Raw genomic sequence first — 19030 nt, forward strand, 5'->3', positions numbered from 1 at the left:
AAAAAAAACAGACTTCCTGGTCAGATAGAGACTGGTGGAACCTGTGAAACTATGGCCTTTAGATACCCTTTAAACCTGAATCCCGTCTTGGCGATCACCTTTCAGTCAAACAATAGAAAAACCTAGAAAGTGAACAGTAATATTCATGGGGAATGCGCTCCTCAGATCAACCAACCACAAGAGACCAAAAGAGCAGCATTTGCCCAAAACCAAAGTTCAGAGGGCAGGAAGGGGTAGGAAAGATGAGAGACTGGAAAGGAGGAACCTACCTAGGGAGGAAGTGAGAAGAGTGCTGTTACATTGAAGGGATTGCAACTAATGTTATGAAACAAAATGTGTATACATTGTTGAATGGGAAACTGATTTGTCTTGTAAACTTTCACTGGAGCCACAATAAAATGTTAAAATAAAAAAAAGGGAGGGGGACACCAAGTGTTTCTAACAAAATGTCCCTTTTTATAAATCCAAGATTTTATATATGTGCATCTGAAACACTGTTTTCAGTAAAAGAATCCATTTCATAGGGAGGCATTTCAAGTTGTAAGCAATAATTTCTTCACATTGCTTTAGGGGTGATAAGATACTAAAATATTTTTGCAAAAGTGTTTAGCCTAGCAGGTATGGAAGTAAGTTTCTTGGTGGCAGTGCTTATAAATGGCTATGGTTTTTAACTTTCCAATGTCAAATAAGATGTCTCTTTCACTTCCCCATATCCATGTAGGTCAGGGAACACACAAATCTGAAAATCCTGCTGCTTGGAAGGTTCTTGCAAAACCCTTTCCAGTACACATCACCCCAAACAACCCTGGAATTTCTGAGTGCTATCTATTACATGTGCCCACTCTGGGAAAGAGATTCAGTCTCTTGACTTAACTAATTTGGCCCTGTGAGGTTGAGACATCTTTCTGTTATTATTCTTTTTAAAAATAAGAAACAGAAAAAGGACCATGTCCCAATTTCCAGGTTTCTGGATGTCCAAGTCTCTCCTCTGGTGGATATGGCTTAACCATATCTGTCATCAGTGCACAGGCACCAGGAGAGCCTGGCTGTGGCCCCACTCTGCCCCCCACTGACCATGTAGGGCCCCAGCTGCCCTGGGTATTTCATTACTTCATCTCAGGCTCGATGAACACCCTAGACAATCTCGTTTCTTTACTTCAGGCTCAGGGTATGTGTTCTGTCTTGAAGAGATCCAGCTGCAAGGAGATCTTAACTGTCTGGCTCAGCAGTGGGGCATTGTTTGAGATGATGCTCACAAAACTGGATGTTTCCATCCTCTTGCTGCTTGACGGCTCCCTGGCACTCACCTGCTCAGGTTCCATGGGTGCTTTCTCCCAGGCTGGCTGTTTGGTGCAGAATTACTGCTGCTCTGATAAAGCAGGTATAAGGATTGTGCAGTATTTGAAACAATGATTTGTGTTCAATGTTGTGTCACTTTCCTTCTTTTTCCAATAAAATCTTTCACAACAGATACTTAAGCATAAATATGCTTATAAAAAGTCTTCCTTTATAATTATGCTACAAATTAAATATTTACCTGTCCTTTTTTCTGTCACTGGAAAGGGACTATGCTTCTTTTAAAGGAAAGGATACTGAGAGCCAGGGATGTTAAGTGACTTGCTAGGGTCACACTGCTGTTTATTACGTGTGCCCACTCTGGGGAAGAGATTCACTCTCTTGACTTAATTTACTTGGCCCTTTTGTGGTAGCGGCATCTTTTTGTTATTATTAATTTAAAAAATAAGAAACAGAAAAAGGGCTATGTCCCAATTTCCAGGTTTCTAGTTGGGCTGAAGCTGGCTGCAGCACCGAGGTCTTCTGCCTCCCAAGCCTGGGGCTCCTGCATGAGGCCCCTCCCTCCCTCCAGCTCACTCCTCTCTCCGGGGCTTGTCTCCCCACTCCCTGTCTTCTGCATTACGGCTGTTTCTCAGAGTTTACTTCCAGATCTTCCACAACTCCTTCTTAGCCTGACTCGTCTTGATCATTGTCTGCATATGCATTTTTGGATCCACATTTTTTGCCTGGATCATCTTCCTTTTTTCCTCCATGGCCTAGATTTTCTTACAAATAAATGCTTCTGGACTTTCTCATAACTACCAACAGTTCTACCATTCCCCAAAGACATGGGGTTTACACCTCGGGGCCATCTTCAGTTCTCCAAATCTAGGCTGTCACAAGTAGTCCTGAGTGTGACTTCTCTTGGACCCTGCAGCATAGCTGTGGCCCTGGTCTCACTCACCTGCACATGAGAACCTTGCTCATCGTCTTCCCGCTGCCCTGCCCAGTCGACCTCTCCTCTCGTCCCATCACTATCCACTCAGTCACTACCTGTGGAAGGGCCACTGGGTGCCAGGGACCTAAGATGAAATAACATGGTCTCTGTCCTCAGGAACTTCAGCATCATGGAGGACTTAGGCAAAGCCTCCTGCCAGGACAACTCACCTGCAAACTCAGCAGGTGCCAGGCTGCCTGCTAGGCCTAAATATCTTCATGCTTCAGTCCCTCCTGCTCCTGTGCTTACCTTCTCTTTGGCCTGCATGTAGTCCTGCCCCATAAATGTCACCTTTGCCTTGTAAACACTGCATAGGTCCTCCTGGTGCCACCTGAAACCTGGGTCTGTTTGGGCTACTTCTATTCTGATGCATCCCTTCTCCATCAGTGGTATGTGACCCTGGGAGGGTCTGGTTCTCTCTCTACGGTCAAGTGGGAGTTCTGAGGCTGAGACGCTCTCTCTCCTCAGACAGTGAGCTTTCAGAGGGAGGGGCTTGCCTCTCCACTTGTTCTGCAACACTGCTATTAGGATGTCTGCTGACCAACTGGGAATTCTGGCTCTTGGAAACCAGAACATGACTGCTTTGAGGTGTGACTTCTGGGCTTGGATGAGATCCTCCAGAAGATGCTGCAGGGGGTCTTCAGGGAGTCAGAGAGGGCACAAGCAGAGCCAGGGTGGAAATCTGGGAACTAATTATCACCAAGATAGGAATGAGTATTTATTTATTTTTTTACAGTCTATTTCCTTTTTTTTTCCCTCCCCACTAGAGCCACATGTTGCTATGGGAACGAGGATGGCCTTGGGAGCCCACAACCACTCACTGGCCTGTCAGAAGCCTGTAAATAAATTCTGCCTCACTCCAGGCTCCACGCTGAGTAGTTCTGAAGGGTAGTTCAAGCAGCTACTTGCAGACTTTGGGTCCTGCTGGGGCTGGCTCGGGCAGACCCTCCTGAGGCAAGTCACAAGCTGATTTGGTATTGCCCACATGGCAAGTACAGTGCGATCTACAACCCCCATCTCCAACTCCCTCCACAATATCCTCTCACTCCTCTCCACTCAAACCCAAGAGGCTGGGATCGCTTGATCCATTTTATAGATGAGGAAAGCCCTGCCCCCTCTCAGACCCCACCCCATACCCATCCACCTCTGTCGCCAACGCTCTGTCGTCACTGCCTCTTCTCACACCACTGCACTTCCTTCTCCATCATCAACCTAGCATGGCAATTTGAAATGTCACGTACAGTTAAGTTGCTTTTCACCTGCACTGATTTCAATCAGGCAGTGAAGCTAGTTTCAATTCTCCAAAGGGATGGTGCCTTCTTTGGTTTCTCTCCTAGCATCTAGCATGGGCTGATGCATGAAGCATGCCTGCAGAAACCATCTGCTCATCAACTTCTGATGCAGATCACTGGCCCAGGACAGAGATAGGCTCAGAGTTGTGGCTTTACTACTTATAGCACCTTTTTGGGAGGCAGAGCAGCTTGGGTGCTTTGATTCATCCATTCTTCTGCGGATGGACCGCTGGGTAGTTTCCTATGTTTGGCTTTACTATGCACAATGCTGTTGTGAACGTTCTTGTTCTTGTACCCTGAATTTGTACAAGAGTTTCTTTAGGGAATATACACAGGAGTGAAATGCTTAGTCACAGGGTAGGTGTGAATGCATTCAGCTTTAGTAGTAATACCAAACTGTTCTTTAAAATGATTGTAACAATTTATATTCCCACAGCCCTGGATGAAAATTGCCCATTGTTCCATATCTTTGCTAATACTTGGTACTGTACTTCTTCATCTTTAGAATGAGCATAATAAAGACTAGAACCTACTTCACATGTGAGCATTAAATGATATAAAAAGTATAAAGAGCTTAGAATAGGATCTGGAACATAGTATATATTCAGTAAATACTAACTGCTATTAGGAGCTCTGGTAGCATAGTGCCTAAGGCACTTGACTGCTCACCAGAAGGCTGGCGGTTCAAACCCACCAGCCACTCCTCGGAAGGAAGGTTGGGCAATTCTACTTCCGTAGTGATACTGCCTCGGAAACCCAAGGAGGGGTCACTATGAGTCGGGGCTGACTTGACGGCAAACAACAACAATTATAGTAATTTATTGTTATAATAAACATTATATAATAAACATAAATATTGCAATCAATATTATTTATTGTTATAATTTATTATTATAAGGGTCCTAATCTAAGAAAGGGAGCTCTGGTGGCATAGTGACTAAGGTATCTGACTGCTAACCAGAAGGCTGGCGGTTCAAACCCACCAGCCACTCCTCGGAAGGAAGGTTGGGCAGTCTACTTCTGTAGTGAGACTGCCTTAGAAACCCAAGGAGGGGTCCCTATGAGTCGGGGCCGACTTGACGGCAGTGAGTTTGGTTTTTGTTTTTAGAGAGGAGTCCCCGGGTGGTACAAGCAGTGAAGCTCCGGGCTGCTAATCGAGAGGTTAGAGGGTTGATCTATCCAGAGGTGCCTCAAAACCAAGGCATGGCAATCTACTTCCTGAAAAATCAGCCACTGAAAACCCTACGGAGCACAGTTCTACTCTGATGCACCTGAGTTCACCACGAATTGGAATCAATGACAACTGGTAAGACAGTAGGTGCTGACACCTAGGTATACTTTTCTATTTACAAAATGCTGGTTTCTGGTTTAAGAAACTCCTCAGGATAATGACAGAAACTCTGCCTTGGAATGTCATGGTCGCTCAGTGATGAAAAGCTGTTTCAGTGAATCTTTTCCTTTATTTCTCCATTTGATTGACTGATTGGGGGAGGGACAGATGATGGACAGACTGAACAATTCATTCAGCCAACAGGCACTCTACGCTTATTCATGGCCAGATACCACTCTAGGTGCGGGGGATACAAAGATGAGTAAGTCACAGCTTGTCTCTTCAACTACATAAATTCAGGAAGTAAAACGTAACCCTGAGAGCTGCCCACAGACTGTCAATATCACCCTTAGTATGTGTTATTGACCTGGCAAAAGCTTTAATGCAGGTTCTCGTAAGCAGGAACCCTGTCTTTCTATCCTGCAGAGTTCATTTTCCCTACAGTTCTTTTTAACCCTTGGGGCTGCTTGTGCCCCTGAGCTCCCTCACTACTGAAAAAAATCACTCCAGAACTTTCCCTTAAACCTAGGTTTTCATTAAAACCATAAAAAGAACTGTAACTTTTCTTTTTTTTTTTCATACCACTGGCTGACTTTTCATGGCTTCACAGACATGGCCTCATTTAGACCCAGCCTGATTTCTTTAAGGATGTAGGTGTGTGCCTACTTTCGTTAATTATCTTAGCAAAGTAAGGAAGGACTAGGAAGCTCCTAGTATGAATAAAAGATGATGAGGGAAAAAGACAGTGAAAGGATCTGTGAGCAGTGCCTCATCAGAACCAGAAAGGTTCTGTGGCGTAAACAATGGAGTTGAAATGTTAAGACCCACCAGAGAATAAAGAGGTTGGCATTTGCAGTGTTGTTGACAAAGCCCAATTCCTAACCCTTTCAGACAAGAGAGAATTAGAAAGAGGAGCAATGCCTGCCTCCTGAGTGGCTCAGAGGAGCCGATTAGCAGCAGAGGCAGCTGAGCAACCATGTTGGCCTGACCATGAGTTTGCTAAGTTGCCGACAAGATCATCATACAGTGATTGAGGAAGTAGAAATGAGCCTTTCTGGCAACAGGCATAGGGGAAAGGGGATAATCTGATGAACAAAAACAACTGAAGGAGAACAAGATGGTGGGGGGCAGGGGCTGGATGTGCTAAAAGACAAACTGACATATGCCTGCCATCTAGTGATAGGTGGGAGAGGAAGACAAAGAATACCCTGAAGTGGGCACAAGAGAGGGTATGACAAGAGTCCAAGGAGAGAAATGAGGCATGTGAGGATCACGCTGTGCACAGGGGAGATTATAGAGCAGGAAAGGAAGGAGCAGAGGATGACAGCCACACACTGGTGGGAAATGAAAGGCACATATTCAAAGAAGTGAAGATAAATTATAGGGATGATGCCAAGTACACAAGGAGCAGGAGGTCACTGAAAAAATGGTGGAGTCTTCAAGATGGAAGCATTAGGGGAATTTATTGACAGAAGCCGTAAACGTAGCTAAAAAATTAAACGAATTCATTGCAGTGGAGCTCACAAAGGAAGATGAGAGACAGATGCCAGCAGCAGACATACACTTCCCAGAGGAGAGGGATGAAATGCCGCAGGAAATCAGAAGCGTGCCAAAACAGGTGATCAAGAAATCTGAATCTCCACAGGCTGCAGAGGCCTCTGTCACCTGAGAGCTGGCCTGATCGGAGGAAGGGAGGAAAATTACCATGCAGCAGACAGACACCAAGTCTCTTGGATGCCAGCAGGCTGGTGAACTGTAGAAAGACACACAGCTATAGTGGAGGAAAAATCTGAGTCTCTTTAGCTGGGAGGCCCAGCTTTCACTTGTCACCAGTGTTTCACCCTCTGCTACTCAAATGGCAACAGGCTGTTTGGAGGTAGGAAAGTATCTCATTGCTACAGTTGTACAGCCGTCAAGTCTCTTAGAGGGGAGGAACAAATTAAAGCCTCTCAAAAAGGCCAGCAGCTCTGGTCACGTCCACTCTGTCTGGGGCACTTATCATCTTTTGCCACAACAGCCCAAACACTAACTCCTCTGACTGCTTCTCTCACTCCCAGAAGCCCCCGCAAACCATGCTTTCCCTGCCAGCCCCTGCTCTGGCCCTCCCTGTCTTGATGGGGCAGCTCATGCCCACAATAGTCTTACCTGAGAAAGGGCAAAAGAGATTATTCAACTACATTTCTAATTCTCTTATGTTTCTGTTTCACTTTTCTGTGAGAAAACCAATTCCATTATGCTCCTTGAAATGAGCAAAAGGTCTTTGGGTACACAAACATTTGATAGCTAGTGTGAAATGGGCCTTGGCTCTTAAATGAAGGTTACTAGTGGTACGTGAATAGCTGCAATGGGTTCAAACATACCAACGACTGTGAGGACAGCATAGGAATGGACAACATTTCCTTCTGCTCTATGTGAAGTCGTAGTCAGCTCGATGGCAGCCAACAACAACAAAGCTGTTTGGCAGCCAAGCAGCAACAAGCTGACAAACTCCCTTCACCCTGTGCCCTCTACCCCACTTATCCTTTGTCAGGTAGAGGCACCCTGACTCCTATTTCTGGCAGCACAGTGTGGCTCTCATGGGATTGACAAAGCAGGGCTATCCTATGGACTTGTCAGCCATGCTGGTTTCCTGACCTCACCTCCAGGCTCCTTTCCCCAACTGCCACCTACACATGAAGCAAGTGGCCTCCTGTCTGTCCAGCACAGTTGCCACACCCCCCCCCAGGAGTCCTGTCCAGCAAACCTGAGTCATTCTCTTTCCATTTATGTAAACCCTGTCCTTCACTCTTCTGAACTCTGCCATACAGACTTACATGCAGACTTCCACTGTACTCTAAGACTGAGGCATACTTCTTTTTCCTAATGATAAAATGAACTGGACTGGAAATGACAGAATATACTGGAACCCTTTTTCTGCAATAAAGACTACTCTGAGGGTTTGTTACACTCTGGATGCCTAGTAAAATTCAACTTTTTGTGTGCCTTCTTGTGTGCTCTGAGAATTACATGGATCTTGTCTTATGATGCTGTTCATTGCTTATTTTATGATTTAAGATGCTTTTCCCAGTTGGCAACACCCCACTGGGGTTTATTGTTTTCTGATTAATAACTGATTCAATATGGTTGCTTACTAGCTATAGGGGGGATAATTATACAAATTATTACTCATGCTAATTACTGACTGACCAATCCATTCAAATGGGCTGGTTGGTCTCCACCAAAGTGGCTGGGATCCCTTGCACAGATATTTTTGGGAAACTTCATCAAGGAGAAAGAGGCTATGCACTCCAACTTCAGTGTTGTAATGGGAAATTATGCAACATCTAAAATAGTTTTGAAATACAATGTCCATGTCCCCATGCCGTGCACCACCAATCTGGTCACTGAGTTGATTGGATTGGAGCTGAGAAGACTGGAAGTAAAACCTGACCAGACTCACTCTGGTACTGCTCAACACTGCTTTCTGACTTGAGAACTCCTTTCATCATCATATCTAATTTCAGAGTCCTCTGAAGGAATTAAAAGGAAAATTAGTCTTTTTCTTGTGTGGATGCATTATATAACAAAAAGTGATTATGAATAAAAAAACTAATTTTAGTTTAGCATATTCTTACTATATAAAGATAAATTCCAGTTGTTTGCCTAGTAATATATACATAATTAATTTAAAGTAGTTTTAGTAGTAAAAACTGGGATTTATTGGCAAAATGAAAAAATAATATTTTGTTTGGGGATAAAAAACATATTAAAATGAAGATTCAAATTTACTTACGTTACATCATCAAAAAAAAAAAAATTCTTTTATGACCTGATGTTTTGAATTCTTAGATTTTGTGTTTTAAAAATATTAACTGGTTTACTTTTATAATTCAGGTTTGTTTTGTTTTTATTTATTTTTTTAAATTCAGGTTTGTTTGAAAGGAGGCAGTAAGATAAAAAGTTTCAGGCTATTTTCAGTAAGAAACACATTGTGGGTGTGAATCACTTTTACTCTAAATAAGTAAAATGGCAAAATGGATATAAATTATCATAATATTTTCACTTTTTAAAATGCTTTTTTAAGTACCAGAAACACCTCTATGAGAATTCTGACTAAAGGAATAAAATGTATGGACCCAGGGCTAGTTATATCCTGTGTGGGAGGGACCCAGGGTGGAATGAAAATGTGGAGCTCCCAGTTCAAACAGCCGGGGAAAAGCTTCTTTCTTCCGCAGTCTCTCTCTCAGCTGGTCCTGGTGTTTTTCACTTGCTGTTTAATGTTGGCTCCTTTGGGAATGGGGATACTCACTGGGTAAGGACAGACCTTCCTTAGGCACCCGGGCCCCATCCTGTAACTCACACAGGAAGCTGATCCTTCACGTACCAGGTCAGTCACCCGCTGGAAGTGGAGGATGGCTGCAGTCACCTGGCAGGGGTAAGGAGGGGGAGGCTGGGCAGGGCCATGGGGGTAAGGGAACAGGTGGCTTAGAGCCCATCCTGGGATGGCAATGAGTGGACAGCAGGAGGCAGGACCTCATGTGAGCTATGGTCCCAAGCCCTTGGCACATGCTCCATCAGCCCATGGCCTTCACTTATAAAACACAATTTAAAGATCAAATTATTAAGAATTTGAAGATGCAACTGAAGAATTTAAAACCCCAAGTGCAGGACCCTTTTCTGGTTACAGGGCCCTGTGCAATTGTGCTGGTCCCATGTCTAAGAAGCAGGCCCTGTGTAGATCTGAGAAAAGTCATGTGAACTCGAAATTGCAGAATTGCTACTACTTTCATGATTCTCATTTACCCTCAAATTTCAATCTTATTTCTCCTCACTCCTATCGAACTAGTGGTCCTTCAAGAGTTTCCACTAAATCCAGTATGACTATATAAAACTAAGTGAAGAGCCAACTATAGTCAACAGTATGGCCATCTGCTGGACACCAACCCTCTCCGCTAGTGCTGACTTGAACCCATGTGAAGAACAAAAGAAGTCAGTGATTAATTTATAGATTGGTTTTTGAAGACGCAAAACTGAAGCAGATGCCATAGTCATCTTCCGTGGTGTGAGTGAATCTTGAGAGCCTCATGTTGTGAAGGTGGCTGTCTGCCCAGGCTTCCCAGCCACAGGCCTGGGTTATGCTTGTTGTCCAGTGTAATTATTAATAGTGTCCTCCTTTACAGTCAGAAGTACCCTGATCTGGACAATCAATTATATGGTTTCTCTATTCACTGTGACACTGTCTTTCTTTTTCTAAGCCAGAGGAACCCGGGGCATTGCCTGGAGCCATTTCTGTTCCAGAGAAATCAACAAGGCACGTGTGAGGACTGGGCAAGTCACATGATTGCCACCAAGACATAGCACCACAGGTGTTGCCAAGAATGGGGGAAGCAAGCCATTCATTATTTCATTGTTTAAACCAAAGGTGAAGGAACATCTTCAAACAGCACTTTCCACTGGAATTATTTCCCACCCCTGGAGATCCAGGTCTGGAGATAAGTGGCTTGCTCATAAACATTTATGTGCAGCCCAACAAAAGACCAAGTAGACAGAGAAAAACAGCAACTATGTACCACAGCCATCCCCTGTAGGGCTGAGGTCCTTTAAACACCATGCTCAGAAGGCCAACAGACCTCTGAAATAGCTGTCATCAGGGACAGCCAAGGACTTAGCCCAGAGATGAGGGACATGGTATTTGACCTCTCAAGGTCTCTGTGGTCGCTGATTCCACCGAGAGGCTGCAAGGAATAAACAAAGCAATAGGGGTTGGCTTTCATTTGCTAGTGAAGAGACATCCAGAAATGATAATGATATCCCCACTGTGCGAGAGCAGGACTTCCTTCTGTACCAAGATGTCTGAACAACAGGCCATTAGTGGGTAAAACAAACAGTTCCACTTAACTCAAGATGTAACATTTACCTGTACATCATGAAATATCTAGCCCCTCTCATGAAAGAAGACCCTTACCTCATTTGCTGTGTTGTGTGTTCCAACGATTCGGATGAAGGACGCAGGCTGCCTTTCAAAAGTCACTGACTGCCAGGACCTGTGAAAGGAAGCACAACCATTTGCCAGGTTAGACAGTATAATCAACGCTCCTGACAGCTGGGCCCTACGGAGCTGTGGCCACTGAGGAGGGAGATTCCCTGCCCTCAGAGACCTGTGCTGTAGGAGGGAGCCAGGGAAGCTTCCTGGAGAGATGGGTGATGTATAGCTGAAAACCAGAAAAAAAACCAAAGTCACTGCCATCAAGTCAGCCCTGACTCATAGCGGCCCCTCCTTGGGTTTCGGAGGCAGTATCACTATGGAAGTAGATTGCCCAACCTTCCTTCTGAGGCATGGCTGGTGGGTTTGAACTGCCAGCCTTCTGGTTAACAGTCAAATGCCTTAGGCACTATGCAACCAGAGCTCCTATGTGTAGCTGAGGGAGGTAGGAAATATATGGTGTCTCCATTTAGAAGTCTACATCTCATCAATGAAGGTGCCCCTGTCCATCTGTGAATGTGACTAAAAATTTTTATAAAGCCCTCCTAAACAATACAGGGGAGCTCTGGTAGCATAGTGCCTAAGGCACTTGTCTGCTAACCAGAAGGCTGGTGGTTCAAACCCACCAGCCACTCCTCGGAATGAAGATGGGGCAATCTACTTCCGTAGTGATACTGCCTCGGAAACCCAAGGGGGGGTTGCTATGAGTTGGGTCCGACTCGACGGCACATAACAACAACAACAACAAATAATACAAAGAAAGAACGGACCAGCTTCACACTGTGGCGAGACTGTAGCAAAATATAAAGTCACCAAGGCTGGCTGGAGTTTATAACATTCATTTCCTCATCTACAAAATGGGGCCTACCTCAGAGGATGCTGACAGAATGAATTTGACAATTTTGGGGATGTGCCTGAGCATGTCTCACTGGGTCTGACTGGGGTCAGGGCTGTAGGAGTTTCTTCCCAGTGCAGAGCTGTGGCAGAAGAGTGTGAAACAGGGCAGGAATGCAAGGTGAGCAGGGCAAGAGGAGGCCAGCAGAGTCACTCCCTACGGTCTGGAACCTGAGCTCTTCAGCCAGGAGTCCAGCCTCCACCCCATTCTTTCCTATTTCCACCCAAAGGGTCTATTCTCAGGACCAGCCAGTCTCTGGGTGATCTCAAAAGCAGCCCAAATATTTCAGAGGCAATTCCTCATCTGTCAGCATGGGCTGGGCCAGCTCATTGAAAACCCAGTCGAGCAGGCCCCAAACCAACCCTGAGGAGAGGAGCTCAGGTCTTGGTTTAATGCTCAGCAGCTCATCAGAATGCACTGGAGGAGTGCATGGCACCAACGACTGCAAACTCCAATAATATTTTCTGTAATAAATGTGAGGAGTTCACAGTTGTTACCATCCCTCCTCTGCTCACACAGTGGAAATGCCAGCTGCTGGGAAGCTGTTTCCTGTAATTGTCTAATTACCAAGTAATGCTACCAAAGAAAATATATGCATTTGTGGTTTGTTTTCTCCCCCTTTGGTTTCAGGTGTTCCATCTTCTCTCTTACTACGAACCTCCCACAGAGATTGATTCACTGCTGCCTGGACACCAGTCCCCATAAGGTCATTAAAAAGCCGTTACCATCCTCTGTGCAAAGTCTGTGCCTCTGAAAGCAGTTTTCTGGAAACAGACTATGAAAAACTACCCTCTTTGTAAAAATGTTATCACTCATCCATACATGAAGGTGATGCCATTTGACCATCTGCAGCGCTTGACTCCTGGCCCGTTGCTCTGTTGGGGGCTGTTTTACTCCCAGGCCCAGCCAGGCTCTCTTGGGGAGGCTACTGGGGGCAAGGGGAAGCTGGCAGGGCCCTGTGGAGCTTCCAGAAGGGACTGGGCATCCACAGGCCTGGCTCTCCCTTTGGAGCTGAGCAAGAAATTGAGCAGAGACCAACGTCCTTCCTCCAGCAAGTCAGAGGACTGCCTCTTGCTGTGGTCCACATTACACAGTACATCAGTGCCCCATCCCTTTTTCCAAAGGAAGCTGCACACAAAAGCTGGTCCTCCACCCCCTTCTCAAACCATCCCTCCAGGAAAGGGAAATAGAATTAGGACAAGTAACAATCCTAGTGACCTAGGTTCAAGTCACAGTTTCATCAAAAGGATTGGGGGAAAGAGGAGGTGGGAGTAAGGGAGACACAGTGAAAAATTCTGTCCTTCCTAAAACATTCTGAAATGATTCCAGACATAAAGGTAAAAATGTACACTTATAAGCTCAGTCCTCAACATGCTCGTGGCTCTGAATGTGCAGGCAGTCCTAGAGTTATGGACCCCATGGGTCATGAAAGAGGTGAGGTCCTTGCTGGGAGTTGTCCTGAGCAGAGCTGAGGCCTGGCCCCCAGTTCCCTTCTCTCACTTATTCCCTCTTCTCCACCTCTCTCCCTCTGCTCCTCTCTCCTATACCGACCCCCACCCCCGCCCAGGACGTCCACAGGAGCTCAGGGCTTTGGCGCCACCAGCTCTTATTTTTGCTTGGGGAAGCAGGGCTACCAGGGCAGCAGCCTGAACAGGAGGGAGCATGTGTGGAGTAATAAGATCAGAAGGTCTCAATTTAATACCAATCCTCCATTACATTGCATTAATATCTAATCTCATTAGAGTTCATTTTCACCAACACAGCCTGAGAGTTGAATATATGATTTCATTTTCAGCAAAACTGGATACCAACCCAAGGACCAAAGTATCAGGATGAAGGAAAGGTGGCTAGGATGAGGTAACAAATATCTCTCCCTCCCCAAATATCAGATTTCCACTTCCTCTGAGCTTCTTCAAAACAACTTTAAATGCTGCTAACGGAGAAATGATAAGGTGGCATTGGAAAAGTCCTCTTCACATCTGAACCACCTTTGCAATCACTGTGCAATCTCAAAGGACACTGCATCAGCTGAGATTTCACATGGCTGGGAAGCCACCACCATCATTTAGTCCACGCAAAAGTTCGACTGCCATTTTTATTGAGCTTTATGGATAGCTGCATAAACATTCCTACTCACCCAACTACCCAGAGTCTCTTTTTTAGTAGGCAACACTTCCAGGAAAGAAAACAGAGCATGGAACCTACTCAGCTCAGAGCCAGGATTAGGGGCTGGGGAGGTGGGCATCTGTACAGCAGCAGTAAGTGTCAAAAAATAAATGTGGTCTTCACTTTGAGAGCTTGCTTTCAAACACACCAACCAACTAACAAACCCACACATGCATGCACTGGATCTGTACTGGGCAAATCATGACCCTTTCCTCACTTGTCTACCGCCCACAGAAATAATATCACTAATCTGGTTACAGAAATGCATCTAGAATTACATCAAATGGCAAATATGTATCAATATACACATGTACTCAAAGAGAGATGTCTATAAAGGTGCTTGCCAAAATGTTGACCAAGATTTTAGCTTTGGATGAATTTCAAGAGATATTTACTTTACTATACTTTTCCATACTGTTTGAATTTACTATGATGTAAACCTGTCTTTCCCCTACTGCCCTTAAAACAGAGCACATGAGACAAAGCAAGTAAGCATGTGAACTGTAATAATACTGGGCAAACTATATTTCCTGCAGCGCTGAGATGATCACCAGGGTGACCATCAAGACAGTACGTTTTAATCCTGGTCTCTCACTCCCTAGGGCATAGAACACAGGGGTTGACATCTCTGGAGTCAGGCTGCCTGGGTTTGAATCTCAGTTTTGCCACTCTCACCAGCTATATGGCCTTAGACAAGCTGCTTAACCTTTCTGGGCCTCAGCGTCCTCTATAAAATTTTTTGGTCAAGATTAAATAGATCAATAACCGTAACACATCTTGAACAGTGCTTGCATATATACTAAGTGCTTAAAAAAAAAAAAAAAAACTTAGCTGTTGTTATTATTACTATGACAATCACCATTCAGTCAAATTAACCTGGGTAAGACACACTGCCTCTCTGGGCCTCATCTGTAAGACAAGGAAGCTGGCTGTATAGTCTCCTGGGCTCCTTCAAGTCTGACATTGTATGATTGATTTACTGACTAACATAGAGGTTCCCAGGGACACCCAAAGCACTTTCGTAAGTACCCATTTCTTGGAGACAGACAGGTAGCTGAGTTTCAGAGGAATTAAACAAGAATTTGTTGGACACACTCTTGAGCTGGGTGTTATAGGGGATCCATGCAAGATGCAGTGCCCACCCTTAAGCAGTTTATAGTCTCATTGGGGGGATCAGCTGTCTTTCCATGAACTAATTAGAGAATAATGCAGACACTATAGCAGTCCCACTCATAAACTGGGGGTGTTCCAAAACTTCCTTGTAATTGGTTGTTTGAAGCCTGGAAGTAATTTTTTTTCCAGAGGAATAAAGCTATAAATTTTGAATGGGTTCCAAGACCACCCATAAAATTCAATTTAACCCATAATGAGGTTGAAATACTATACAGTTGGAGTTTAAAAAGAAAAAAAAAAAAAAAAATGCTGTTGTTGTTTTAGCAGTAATTAAACCAGGCAGAAAAACAAGGGATTAAAAGCAATCTTTCAGAAACTGTTGCTTGAGGAATGAGGATTAAATACTGCAATGCATACAAGACCATGGTGATGTGGCTGGAACACGGTGGGCAGGCTGTTAATAAGTAGAGTGAAAAAATGGGCCAAAGCTTATCATCTGAGAGGCCTCTTCCATTTGTAGACCACTGTCTAGTTTACAAAGTGCTTCTCAATCATGATCTCTTAGGGAGGCTGCCAATTCTGACCCCATTTCAGAGATGGGGAAATTGAGGCAGAGGAATAGCTGCCCAGAGCAGCTAGAGGAGCTCAACAACAGAAGCCAGATTTAGTGACTGTGTTCTTTCCACCAAAGGGCACAATGAGGAACTTTCAAATCACCTAGAGGCTGGGGCACTGAATACTCATTGTCACCCAGAATTCATTTTCCTGGGCCCTAAAATACCATTAACACCTCACATATACATCTCTAGGGCTGGAGACCACAGGAGCGCTCTCTCAAACGCATACTCTCTCTTTTTCACACATACCACACTCATACATGGATCACAAGATGACCTCAGGCAAGTGACAGTCCCCGGAAGCCTGTTTCCTATGTGAAATAAAGGTGATAATATCTTAGGTCCTTACCTTTTAGAGTTGTTGTTGTTATGTGCCATCAAGTCTCTGACTCAGCAACCCTATGTGCAACAGAACAAAATACTGCCTGGTCCTGTGCCAGCTTCATGATTCCTACTATACCTGAGCCCATGGCTGCAGCCACCATGTCAATCCATCTTATTGAGGGCCTTCTCCTCTTTCGTTGACCCTTCACTTTACCAAGAGTGACATCCTCCAGAGAATGATCCCTTCTGACAACATGACCAAAGTAGGAGAGATGAAGTCTGGCCATTCTTGCTTCCAAGAAACATTCCGGCTGCACTTCCTCCAGGACAGATTTGTTCGTTCTTTTAGCACTTCCAGTACTTTCAGCATTCTTCACTAACATCGCAACTCAAAAGCATCTACTCTTCTTCAGTCTTCCTTATTCATTATCCAGCTCTCACATGCATATGAAGCAATTGAAAATACCATGGTTTGGGTTAGGTGCACCTTAGTCTTCAAAGAGATATCTTTGCTCTTCAGCACTTGAAAGAGGTCTTTTTGCCACAGATTTGCCAAATGCAGTATGTCTTTTGATGTCTTGACTGCTGCTTCCATTGGTGTTGATCATAGAAACAAGTAATATGAAATCTCTGACAACTTCAATTTTTCTCCATCTATTGTGATGCTGCTTATTGGTCCAGTTGTGAGGATTTTTTTGTTTTCTTTATACTGAGGTCTAATCCATACTGCAGACTGTATGTATTCTTTAATCTTCATCAGTAAGTGCTCCAAGTCATCAGCAAGCAAAGGTGTGTCATTTGCATATCTCAGGTTGTTAATGAGCCTTCCTCCAATCCTGATGCCACGTTCTTCTTCATATAGTCCTTTCAGAGTTGCAAGGATTAAATGAGGAAATGAAATGTTTGGCACATGGTAAAAACACACTAACTTTGGCTACTATAATAATCTTTTGACTCACACATACAGCAAACTAGGAAAGAGAAGGTATAAAGCAGTTGCTTTCTCAATCCATGTAAGATCAAAATGAAGAGATCCAAAAAACATGAGACAACTACTCAGATTAGACAAGAGTTAGAGTAGATTGGTTCAGATTAAAGAAGGGCATGTGTCAAGTGAGGGGTAGGGGAGAAACCATTTAACAGATGTGTTGGACCAGGTTGAGAGAATATGTGTAGTTTTGACAAAAGTTATGGAGAAGACTTAGGGATAAGTACATAGAAACTCAAAAAAAAACTCACTGCCGTCGAGTCGGATCCGACTCATAGTGACCCCTCCTTGGGTTTCCGAGGCAGTATAACTACAGAAGTAGATTGCCTAAACTTCCTTCCGAGGTGTGGTTGGTGGGTTTGAACCTCCAGCCTTCTGGTTAGTAGTGAAAAAGCAAGTGAATAATATGTACACAAAAAAACTAAGTAATTTTTAACTCTAGGAAAAACAAATGATGGAACAATGAAAGTGATCATAGTACACTACATGGCTTAGCTCTGAACAGAACTTACACAGTAGTGACAACGCTGACTCTAAATACCAATTCAAAGAAAAACTTATCTAAGTAGAGTGGGAGGGTGGGGGAAGAGAAAGAGTGTGAGTATATGCATAAGGGTGGGGCAGGGAGTGACAAGTAGGAAGATGAGATAATTTCAATAATGGAAATAAGAAATAGCAGAATAAATCTATGGTTAAAAACATGAAGGTACAGCCCAAAAGAAAGGGCTGAAAGGAACGAACATTCCTCAAGATCCAAAAGTTTGCTCACATGTTATGTTGCACAAGCTTGGGGGACACAGGCACTTTTACACACTGCTGGAGGAAGTAAAAATTGACATACCCCCTAACTAGCAAAATTTTAAATGTACCTACCAATTCCTCCTATGCTAATTTAGCTTATGATATCCTCCCAGCATAGGAAAGCAGCAGGAACAAAGGACTGTGCAGCAGCACTGTGTGAACAGCAAGAGAAAAGAAACAACCAAACACTTATCACTTAAGGGACAGGGTAAGCAGATTATGGTACATTCCTATGCTGATGATGAAAGACTACACAGCTGTTAAAAAAAAAGAAAAAAAAAAAAAGGAGGGAGGGAGATAGAAACTGAAGAAATCACTAAGGTATAGAGCAATTTGTATTTAAAAAAGAAAGAAGACAGAGAGAGAATACAGAGATATTTATTGATATATAAAATATCACTGGAGGGAGGGATAGGAGGTTGATGGGAGGGAGACCTTTCACTGTATTACTTCTTAATGGTTTCTGATCTTTAAGTCACATTAAGTGTATTGTCTTTGAATGTATTATCTCTTCAAAATATTATTTTTTGAAAAATGGAAAAAGAAAAGAAAGTTGCTGCCTCTGGGGAGCAGGACTCAAGGTAGGGAAGAGTGAAGCCGGGGAGCGCTGCTTCTGTTGTAAGTCTTGGGGTTCTACTTGAGTTTTCAAACTACATACATGTATAACTATAATTGAAAAAAAAATTAAACAAAAGAAAGCAAGCTGAGCCAAGAAAGGGAGAAAGAACCTGTGGGTGTCTAGGACTGGAGAGGGTACGTGGGGAATATATTTATTTATAACCTTTGGGAACAGGGCTGGAAGGCAAACATAAACCTTTGGGAAAGATTCCAGAAAAGGAAGGAAATAATAAAGGCTGTCCCCTGTCAACTGAGTATACAGCAGTGACAGTGGTGCCCTCTCTGAGTTGTGTGGCACTGAGACGTGACGGGTATTAAAGGCCGTGAGTGACCGTCGAGACCTGCCTGGAGATCCCTCTGACAGTTCTTTATGAGTGGGCCTTTTGCAATGACCCTGCAGCTGTCTGCGTCCCTCCAAGCATGCTATTCTTATTGTCTGCCTCATTGTTGTGATGGTCCAAGGACCACATTTATCTCTCTAATCATACCTAAAGATGATCTATGGACTGGGGATGTGAGGGGAGCATGTCTTCCACAATATTGGGTGAAGTGGGAATTATAAAGCGTTTTAACAGCCAGGGGGCAGTTTAAGCATAGGCACTGAAACAAGGCGGGCTTGTGCTTACTCACTGATCTGCACAGAACACGTTCC

General features: G+C 44.1%; 1 protein-coding gene across 1 annotated transcript in view; it reads right to left on the bottom strand.

Annotated features, from left to right (window-relative positions):
- BTBD9 (BTB domain containing 9) overlaps positions 1 to 19030 on the bottom strand; it is a 549273-nt gene that overhangs the window by 32706 nt on the left and 497537 nt on the right. The window contains exon 9 of the mRNA XM_007939418.2: positions 10839 to 10917. Coding sequence (XP_007937609.1) covers positions 10839 to 10917 — 79 coding nt within the window. The remainder of the gene's footprint in view (positions 1 to 10838; positions 10918 to 19030) is intronic.

Source organism: Orycteropus afer, unplaced genomic scaffold, assembly GCF_000298275.1.
Source record: "Orycteropus afer afer isolate SDZICR_OR568_19922 unplaced genomic scaffold, OryAfe1.0 scaffold00059, whole genome shotgun sequence".
In the NCBI taxonomy this organism is placed as follows: Eukaryota; Metazoa; Chordata; class Mammalia; order Tubulidentata; family Orycteropodidae; genus Orycteropus; species Orycteropus afer.